The following is a 10,866-nucleotide window of genomic DNA, read 5'->3' on the forward strand; positions in this document are numbered from 1 at the left end:
CTGAAAGAAGTGAGGCTTTAACAAGCTGAAATCCACGTCGGGTTAATTACAGTATGAATCCGCAGCGACAATTCTTGGCCCAGAGGAAGATGATGAAAGCATGAATTTTTAATGACCAATCCCAATCGCTCAACGACAGAGATAATACTTTCGTGACAACTAATACTTGAAATACGCCGAGCTCAGTGAATGGGGCTACTGAGATTTGTTCGCTCGATACAATTGCTATTTGTGTTCACTTAACATTTGTAAATAATACATTTGTCCTCGTAATTAAGGCTAAATGGAGATGCTACCTTATTAACGACTACTTGTTAACAATGAATAAATTGCGCCTCTTTAGCGAACGTCTAAATTATCACATGCTGAGGGTCTTCAATTAAATCAGCTTGACTCTTTACAGACCTGAAGGTTAAAATTAACACCTTTGCACGTGGCGGTCACCTTTTACCCAGTAGGGGGCGCGCAGAGTCAAATACGCCGTGTCCGTGGGCTATTTTCAGCATGTCGGGTAACACGCGAGTTTTTCAGAGCATTAAAGAGGTAGCACTGAAGCTGTTAAAAGGTAATTTTAATCTCGCCTGGTAGCAAAAGAAAAGGAAATCCTAACTGTAAGTCTCTAATTTGTGGGACTGAATCTTCGACGTATCAAAGGAGGACTTTTCGCTCGTTTCCTGTCAGTTTGTTTAAATGTTAGACTTCAGACGAGAAAAGATACACGCAAGAGAAAAGATCCCAGATAATTTCTATCACATGTTTGGACGTGAGTGAGCCATATTATAAAAGGCGTGAACCCACGCCGAATAAAACAGATCTAGATTTGTCCACAATACATCTACACCGGCAAGAAGCCCTTGCATGTACACATGTACCTTCTCAGGTTTCCGCCAATGGGGTTTCTTGGTTGATGCTCAAGGGCAGGGTTTAGTGAGCTTGTCATAACGCTTGGCATTCAGGTTCTGTTCTTAAGAGTTAAATCATCTTAAGTGTCGGAATCGCATATCAGTTTATCAAACTAACGTCAGGCTTTGTATACAGCTATATCGTGCATTCGGCGTGTATGTGTTCGGGTGACTAGGTCCACGCTGCACCTTGCGCCGGTATATCTGACATATTCTTCACATGTACCGCTTTGTTGAATCAGCCAGTGCAAACTACTCGAGCCGCGACTACAACTATTGAAGTGATCTACGGAAATGGATTTGCTAGGGCGGATGAAGCATTGAAGCCTTCACATCTCCATGTCACGTGTGCACGTTTCGAAATCAAACACAAACTGGAAGTTTCTTTGCCCTAACCAATGGGCATTGCTCAACGCTATGATTACCAGCGTTCATACAGTTATGATGAACTGAAGCCGTTTCACATGTTTCTGAATGAGGACCGTTTCTAGATATGGATAGCAGCATGAAATATTCCACACCTGTGAATGACGTTTAAAACGCCGTATAGTTGCAGTATATTCAAACATCTTCCTGTCTAGACTTTGGGGATCTGTTATTTCATTGAGGCATCTTACTGGAAATAGCCTTTCCTCACCTTCAACAGAGGATAGTTCGTCCTTCAAGAGCCATTACATCCAAACAAGGGACGGGAATATCACAGTTACTCATTTGCATACAAATTTGCATACATTGGACTAAGGTGAATTATGTTTTTGTCAGACCCCCAGCTATGGAGCGCGTGGCACGTGCAGCAGTGGGTGGATTGGGCGGCCCGGGAGTACGGCTTGAGGGAGGTGGACCCGGCCAGGTTTATGCATGTGGACGGTCGCGAGCTGTGCCGGATGTCACGTGATGACATATGTCGTCTGGTAGGACCTTATGAGGCGGAGGTGCTGTTTACACATCTCAACTATCTGCGACAAGGTGAATATAATTTCTTTTTGCTATTTAATGTTATTCTTCACACATTGGTGAAACGCTGCCATTTTCCTTTGATTTATCGTTCCATAAAGTTAAACATAGATTTCTTTCGAGGATAAATATATACCAGAATGTCGTAAAGCTAGTCTGGGTGATCTGATGACGTGCTGTGATGTTGAGCATTTCATCGATGTCCAAACATTCCTATTGTCTTCAATACCGAATTTCTATATTACTGAAACGAAATTGTGGACCACCTATTCATTCATATGGATACAGATAAAATGTCGAACTGTTTCTGATCGATCGATCAATTGATTGGTTTGTGTACCAGTCGCCGTTACACCACAACATTCCTGCCGTGCGGCGTCAGTCAAAACGTCTTGATACAAATTCTGTAAGTGGCGGGTTCCGCCGCCCCTTTTCGCGAACACCTGGTGTCAGCTATTTTTCCCATGTACGATCAAAAGAATCTGTTTAAGCTCATCATCGAAACTAGCTATTCCTTGGCGCTGTCGTTTTAAAAATTGTAAATTACAAGTACAAAACCGTTTCTACATCGAAGTGTTTACGAAACGCGAGTCCGACTATATCATATTTATGTGTTTTGAATCGATATCAATATAGTGATGAATCCAGTTGTTCACGATCGGTTGCACCCATCCTCGACATCAAGCAAAATGTAAAATCTCGTCAACATTGGCCTGACAAAAATCGGGAACAAGTATGGTGCAATCAAAGTAGGGAATTGCATTTTTAAACATTCATTATATTCACATTACGCATTAAATCATACTTTTCTCAAAATTCCTATGAATGGTTTTAGAAAAAAAACCTTAAATTCAGTACCATTGTTTTGATGGTTAAATATTTTACAGGTGCGCATGTCGAAGACTGTTGTTGAAAATAAATATTTTTTAAAAATATTTAATTAAAGAAACATCGATTGTGGTATATTCAGTTCGATGAAGATGTATTGCTTAAATGCTTGTATTGTCCAGTAATGAATACTTGTATTGATGTACCAAAAGTTTATGTTTTGTTCTGTTTCAGCGAGTTCGAGCTGCATCTCTCCCCTGCCCCCAGATAATCGCGACCGGGGGGTAGTGAACACTCCCTCCGTCCCCTCATCCCCAGGGTCGTGGTCCTACCCCACCCTAGCTACGCCCGACTCCATGGGGACAACACACAGGCAAGGTAGGAACATGTCATTTAATACAGTCATTCTTGGTTCATTTGGAATAACGTTCGGGCATTTGTCTTTGGGAACGTCTACTTATAATAACAAAAAAAATAACAATCAAAATCATATGCTTAATAATGTGCATCATCATGTGTCTAATATCCAAGTATCGCATGATTAACCATAGAGATAAATTCAAAACATCAGGCATTATTTCCCGGAAATGGGGTCAATTTGAATTCAAATTGCAATCTCAGCTCTTTAGGAAGCATATTTCCAGTTATTATTTGTTATATTTTAATCATTTGTATTTTCTTGATATTGTGCCACTTTGAGTATACATTATGTATGGAATTCAGCGCGATACATGTACACATATTATGAATGTTATTATCAATTTTTAGAAACAGTGTTTCTTTGTATTCTTATTTATCTGTAATGCTGTATAATTATATGGCTATTTTCGCTCTCTAAACCTTTCAAACGTGTTTTGAATAGATCAGTCTTTGAAAGTAAGTAGTATATAACTGTGACGCATACTATATTCAGATGCGGACCTGGCCAAGTCTCCATGGCTGACGCAAGGCGGGTCTCCTCACGGTGAGTTCAGTTTCATTACCTGACACAAAGTCTTGCAAATTCTAACCTGCCTAGCTAAGGAAACTATACACTTGAAAGTGGGATTCAACATAAACGTTACACATGTTCCTGGGCTGGAAACTGTCACCTGTTGTAAGGCACTTATTGATGCATGATGCATGCAACATCGCCTTGATACCCGTATGAAACTGAGTACGTCTTCATCGAATAACCATTTCGTTTTTGTTTCATCGTTGCTCAAACCTGGGTGTATACCTTCTATTGCCAGACAGTTTAGTATTCCTGAGCTCCTTCGAGCACATGTACATATGATAAATATATTATTTATATACGTATTTCAGACGTTAAATGTAAATCTTCTCGATATCTCAAACATTGAGCTCTGATAATTACTTAATTAAAGTTTAGTAATTTGGTAAAAACACTCTGCCGTCTGTTGGTAGGACTGACTGTGAATTTGGTTTTTGGCCGTTTTAGTAAATATTCCACACTCTGGGGACCGTCTGTTGGTAGGAGGTGCGGTTCGGGTTCAGCCAACGCTAATCATGGGCTACCAAACCGCTCCGCTGGTCGGAGGTGCAGTGGGGTAGCCTAGTGGTTAAGCGTTCGCTTGTCACGCTTGGGGTTCGAATCCCCACATGGGTACAATGTGTGAAGCCCATTTTCCTCCGTCGTGATATTGCTGAAATATTGCTAAAAGCGGGGTAAAACTAAACTCACTCACTCTCAGTGTAGGTAGGCATCCCAAACCAGCTGAACTAGCGTCCCGGTAGTCGTATGCTGGGTGCCACACGATGTGAGTGAGTGAGTGAGAATAGTTTCACGCAGCTTACAGTGATATTCCAGCCATCTTACGACGTGGTGCTGTTGTAAAGGGGCTTCTAACATTATACCCAATTTTCTAAATGATCGTGTGTATTGACAAGAAAACTCATCTGAACCACTGTGTATTGGTGATGTATCGGGAACACGATCATCATAGCATGACACAGTTAAACACATGACGATTTCTGAACTGCAGCATGTATTAGAGCATAGTAGAGCATAGAGCATTAGTCATTGTTTGCAGTCAGACTAGTGTTCTAAATAAAGTATTGCCAGTAGTTTCTCTATACACCTTTTGCGTCAGTCTGTATGCTCTCTTTCTAGTTCATATTATTGATTCTTCGGGAGTAGGGTTTACGTTGAAATTAGAACTTGTCCCCGAGTGGGAATATAATATGTTTAAACTAAAACTAGTTCGTTTACGAGATTTGACGAGATTTGAGACGTTCTGCATTTTGAGGAAATATATCGTTACTGAGATTGTTGGGTGAGTGAGTGGAAAATATCGCCGTTTTGAACAATATAACAGTTGTAATACAGCTTGACAGTTCGGTGTGGAAGGATTGTTTGTTTGATTGTTTATGTACGCCACGCTCGGCAATATTCCAGCTATATGGCGGCGGTCTGTAAATAATCGAGTCTGGACCAAACAATCCAGTGATCAATAGCATGAGCATCGATCTACGCAATTGGAATACGATGACATGTGTCAACCAAGTCAGCGATCCTGACCACCCGATCCCGTGAGATAAATTCTAGCCCGGGTCGATTTGGCAGGGAAGATAAAAGTGATTTAAGTCATAGCCGTTTACCACTTTGATGATATCTGCGGGTACGACGCTGACAAACAAACCCTCCAGATAGTATATACTGGCCGTGTTATTGCTTTGTTTTGTGTGTGTGGTGCGTGTGTGTGTGTGAGAGAGAGAGAGATGGTGTGTGATGGTCATCATCAGGAACTTTTATCAAGCCGGGAAGTTGTAGGGTAGCGCCGATCCCGTTCATCCATAGTGGCTAGCATCACCTAGAGTGATAGTTGCAGAGTAAACGGGTTTCAGTATGAAGTAAAGGGCATGTCGAGAAAACTGACTGTCAGTTCCAGCAAACTCTTGATTGTCATGTGAGGTGACGTGCATGAAAGCATTGGCCACTTTCCAGTCCCTTATCGGGGGTCTCTCAAGGCTGATCGAAAAAGGTGGTTTCGTGATTGTTTCTGTGTTGTTTATCTCGACCGTCAGCAATATTCCCACAATATGAAGATGACCTTATTAATCTATTCTGGACCAGACAAACCAAAGGCCAAACACCGTCGGGGTACGAGTGAGTGAGTTGAGTTTTACGCCGCACTCAGCAATATTCCAGCTATATGGCGGCGGTCTGTAAATAATCGAGTCTGGACCAGACAATCCAGTGATCAACAGCATGAGCATCGATCTGCGCAATTGGGAACCGATGACATGTGTCAACCAAGTCAGCGAGCCTGACCACCCGATCCCGTTAGTCGCCTCTTACGACAAGCATAGTCGCCTTTTGTGGCAAGCATGGGTTGCTGAAGACCTATTCTACCCCGGATCTTCACGGGTCGTCGGGGTACGATGTCAGACAATCGACCAAGTCGACCAAGTGTCTCATGATCGAGCTATTTAGGTTCCTTGGCACTTGTTCTAACCCTGATACTTTGAATATTGCCGACAGTAATGAATTAAACATGGAGTATGCATGAATGCAAGGATCAAGATACTGCAATTACGCAAAAATCCCAAGCAATTCTCATATAGTTAATTTTATGTTTGTTTAAGAAAACATTCACCAGTGGTTGTTTTATTTCAGGATTCAACCCTGGTTCATTTCCTGGTGTCAGTAAAGGTGGGATGGATCACAGCGCCTCCTGGCGGACCCAAGGTGAGATAACTGTTGTTAACGATTATTGTTGTCGGATAACAAGCTATCAAGAATAGTTGTTTCTTGGTGAACACTTTTACTTTCTATGGGTAGGCATCCCCACATGTTCTCCGAACTAGCGTCTCTGTAGGCATATGCTGGGTGCTTGTGAGTGAGTGAAACTAGTTTTACGCCGTGATTTTCACACGAATGTATATTTCTATGATAGTATTTATATTCCGATTTGTTATGTTTATAATTGGAATTAACGAAGCCAGTTTGTGTTGCAGATCCCTACAAATTGTTTGGACATTTATCAAGCAGGCTCTCAAACACAGGTTGGTATTTTAAGCTTTCGCTTTATTTGACCATCATGCAGAAAGAGATTCCACATATCCAGCCCGTTCAGATACGGTTCCCAGTACATCATGCTTGTTGTAGGAACACGAGTATCGGGAGGCAGAAATGTAGCGTCATTATGTATTTGTTAACTGCCGTCTGTGACGCGATATAATATTCACGAATACTTATTATATACATTGCGTTAATGGGTAGCCTTGCGGTTTGTCACGCCGTAGGTCCAGTTAGATTCTATTGTGTTGGATTCTCATCTGCCCGTTATGTTACAATATGCCTCTTAAAACAATGCTCTCAAAATCTAATTCCCGAGATGAAGCCACAACGTCAGAAGATATATGCCATACTGTGTTGATCCGATATAAATCAGCTTGATGCTAAACGCCTCAACATATTGTTGAATAAATATAATCATATCCTTCAATGACATGTTCAATATAAAGTGGACCACAACCACACTAAAGACTGACTGACTGACTGAGTTTGGTTTTACGCCGCTTTTAGCAATATTCCAGCAACATCACGGCGGGGGACACCAGAAATGGGCTTCACACATTGTACCCATGTGGGGATTCGAACCTGGGTCTTCGGCGTGACGAGCCAACGCTTAACCACTAGGCTACCCCACCGCCCCACCACACTAAAGACAGGTTGTGAATAAGAATGTGGAGTGAAGGTAGTAATACATTCAAGGTCAACTTCGTTCACAATATCGGAGCATATTTATCTTGATGCGGAATAAGATCAAGATCAAGAGGTGCACAAATAGCCTACAAGGATGGTTTACGTTGCATAACATAATAAAACTTGGTTGTAAGTGTGAGTAGGGTAGAAAACATATCGGACCATAATACGGTATATACGGTATATGTTTGGGCACGGGCTACTCGCATCAAGGACCTCAATACCGCGTAGAGCTGCATCCTTTAGCCACGCCAGACACCCAGAATCAGGTTCGATACCCTTATTCTTCCATAACGTATCCTAGTTTGCCAGCACTATACCGGTGCCAGTGGGATCCACCAACATGGTAAACGTCCAAGACCTGCATTACTCCGGGATTTACTCCTTCATTAAGCTAACATCCCGCTGTATAACTCAGTTGTACAATCAATGTGGCGCAGAACTATGTCCACTCACTCACAATGCCATTCGGCGAAGTATTAATATTACGTTTCTGTTATTAGGGAGTGACTGGATGTGATAGTAACGTCACGCCTGACACCATTATGTACCTGTTAAATGCTGTCTGTGACGCTGAATATGGACTCTAAAATGAGTTTCACAAGTGCACAATATGTGCTAAATCAAATTCTAGAGTGACAAAATAATGCTTCAGAGACTAGGCTACCAAACCTCCCCTTTCACCTCAAGATGACTCTCAAAGTGCCATCATCCATATATGTGTAAATTTGGTCTGTATATGGCTGAAATAATGTCGATGCGACGTAAACTCTTCACTCACTCACTCACTCAGTGTCTCCTCATTCCAGGAAGCGGTCAGATCCAACTGTGGCAGTTTCTGCTGGAGTTGTTGTCGGACAGTCGGAACGCACCAACCATCACATGGGAGGGAACCAACGGGGAGTTCAAACTCGTAGACCCCGATGAGGTCGCCAGACGCTGGGGGGAGAGGAAAAGCAAGCCTAACATGAACTACGACAAACTGAGCCGTGCACTACGATACTACTACGACAAGAACATCATGACGAAGGTTCACGGCAAGAGATACGCTTATAAGTTTGACTTTGCTGGCTTAGCTCAAGCCATTCAGCCTGCGGCCCCGGAGCCGAGCCCTTACAGACACCAAGACCTGTTTCTGTCAAGTTATGCAGCGCCCAAGATGAACTTTCCCAATGCTTATGCGTCCGTTCCGGCTGTGACGTCAGGTATTCTTGGAGGCCCTGGAAATTACTGGTCCGGTCATAACGCTAATATCTACCCCAACCTCCAGAATCACGTGATGGCCAATCCGCCAGGTCACGTGACGTCACATGTGGGGTCCTGTTATGCATGAAGGTTTTATTGTTGAAAATTGCAGTATATTTATAAATATATATACATATATCAAACTGAACCTTGCAATATATTTATACATACCAGTGGACATATTTATGTGACGACCTGCAACACTGAGGCCTACAGAGACAGACGCGAGTGAAACCACACTGGCTGGTTTAACGTTAACAACAAATGTTTGCGACAATCCGACTGCTGTCCTGCTTCACTGTCCGTTTCCAAACGATCCCCTATACTTTCCCTGTACTGCGACAACCATTAATGTCGTTAAAGATGTGGCCCACCCATGGAACTCTACAGGGGTCGGTTTGAGAAAGTGTGTTCACATTGTGCCCGTGAACTAGGGGAGATAACTCTACAGCCAGGTGGACATGCAGGGTGTACAGAGATGCAAATATCTGTAAATAAAATTGCTATGTCGTGACATTATTATTTTTTTCTTGTTGGTTGTGCTCGTTGCAACTTTTTTTTCTACTTTTATAACCACTATCCTACATGCCACACTTCATTCCTTAATGCAGGGGCATTGGGCATTTATCGTAGTGGCCACAGATACATATAGACGCATAGATACATATTGATACATATATACGTGTAGATACATATAGATACATATAGACGCATAGATACATATTGATACATATATACGTGTAGATACATATAGACGCATAGATACATATTGATACATATATAATATACGTGTAGATGCATATAGACGTATAGAAGAAGAAGAGCTTTATTCAGTATTTATGGCCACATGACCAAAAGTACAATTCAATAAGCAAAATATAGCACATGGTCAGGAGAACAATTTACAATTTATACAGGTAAATATAGTTTAAGATAAATTGCAATATTTTTTAGGAGTTTTATATTCTTTGTTGCAAGCAGCTGGGTAAACTTTGATCTGGTTGGAGATATAATATAAAAATCAGGAATGTACAAAGAGCGTTGTGAATAAAATGGACATACGAGTAAGAAATGATACTCATCTTGTATCAAATTACAATTACATTTATCACATTTAATGGAATCAGCATTTACCTTATTAAAACGGTTGTGTTGAATTTTAAGTTTATGACTCATGCATCTGAATTTATCATAGCAAAACTCTGATATATATTTTTCCGGTTCAAGTACAGATTTATATGACGAGTAATGATTTAAGAATGATGAAGAAGTGATTTTTGCATACCAATTCTGTATATCTATATCTTTACATCTCTGTTTAAAAACACTTATAAAACTTGTTACATCGCCACAATCTTGCGATAACCACACAAAAGAAAACCCAGAGTGAAATAAAAGTAAACGTACATGGGATACCCAATTGCGACCACCATTGTCGTCGTATGTTTTTAACATTTCATAGCATGCCTTTGGAATACGATAACTTTCCATATTCAGGAGTCTACACCAGTACTTTATACAACGGGTGAAATACTGTACACAAAGATGGCTTCTACCTGTTTCACCGAGTACAATATTTGAAGATACAGTTTTGCTAACACGAAGATATCTTTTGAAATAATAACTTTGTATTTTTTCAATGTTTGCACGATAGGTAAACCCCATATTTCTGCACCATAAAGCAGAATCGGTTGCAATTTTGCTATCAAATATAGTAGATGCCACATTCAAAGAGATATTTTGATAAGTTCTGAAAGAGAAAATATCGGAAATGAAGCCTTCCTAGCTTGTAAAGCTAATGTTTCACATGCTTTAGACCAGTACAATTTTGATGTGAAAACAATGCCAAGATATTTATAATGAGATAAAACCTTCATGTTTGTACCATCATAAAGCCATTTTTCGTTATTTCGAAGATAGCCACCATTCCTGAAAACAATAATGCAGGATTTATCTAAGTTAACTTCTAGACCCCATTTGATACAAAATGATTTTAATGTATCCAGCTTTTTTTGTAAACCTATTACTGTGTCATCAATGAGAGTGACGTCATCTGCGAATAACAATAAAAGTATATCATTCATACCATTTTTCACAAATATTCCACGTAGGCCACATGCATTCATTTCATCTACTAATTCGTTGATAAAGAAAATGAACAGAACAGGACTGAGAATACATCCTTGTCGTAGTCCAGATGTTGTCGAGAATACTTCTGTTCGTACA

General features: G+C 40.8%; 1 protein-coding gene across 1 annotated transcript in view; it reads left to right on the forward strand.

Annotated features, from left to right (window-relative positions):
* The window catches only part of LOC124259408 (retroviral integration site protein Fli-1 homolog), a 28,417-nt gene extending 19,257 nt beyond the window's left edge, over window positions 1-9,160 (forward strand). Inside the window, exons 2-7 of the mRNA XM_046693547.1 lie at window positions 1,665-1,868; window positions 2,919-3,062; window positions 3,598-3,648; window positions 6,304-6,375; window positions 6,645-6,692; window positions 8,205-9,160. Of these exons, the coding sequence (XP_046549503.1) occupies window positions 1,665-1,868; window positions 2,919-3,062; window positions 3,598-3,648; window positions 6,304-6,375; window positions 6,645-6,692; window positions 8,205-8,728 (1,043 nt within the window). The 3' untranslated portion in view covers window positions 8,729-9,160. The remainder of the gene's footprint in view (window positions 1-1,664; window positions 1,869-2,918; window positions 3,063-3,597; window positions 3,649-6,303; window positions 6,376-6,644; window positions 6,693-8,204) is intronic.
* The last annotated feature ends 1,706 nt before the right edge of the window (window positions 9,161-10,866 follow it).

This window comes from Haliotis rubra, unplaced genomic scaffold, assembly GCF_003918875.1.
Source record: "Haliotis rubra isolate DU_JTF1 unplaced genomic scaffold, ASM391887v1 Scf72, whole genome shotgun sequence".
Lineage (NCBI taxonomy): Eukaryota > Metazoa > Mollusca > Gastropoda > Lepetellida > Haliotidae > Haliotis > Haliotis rubra.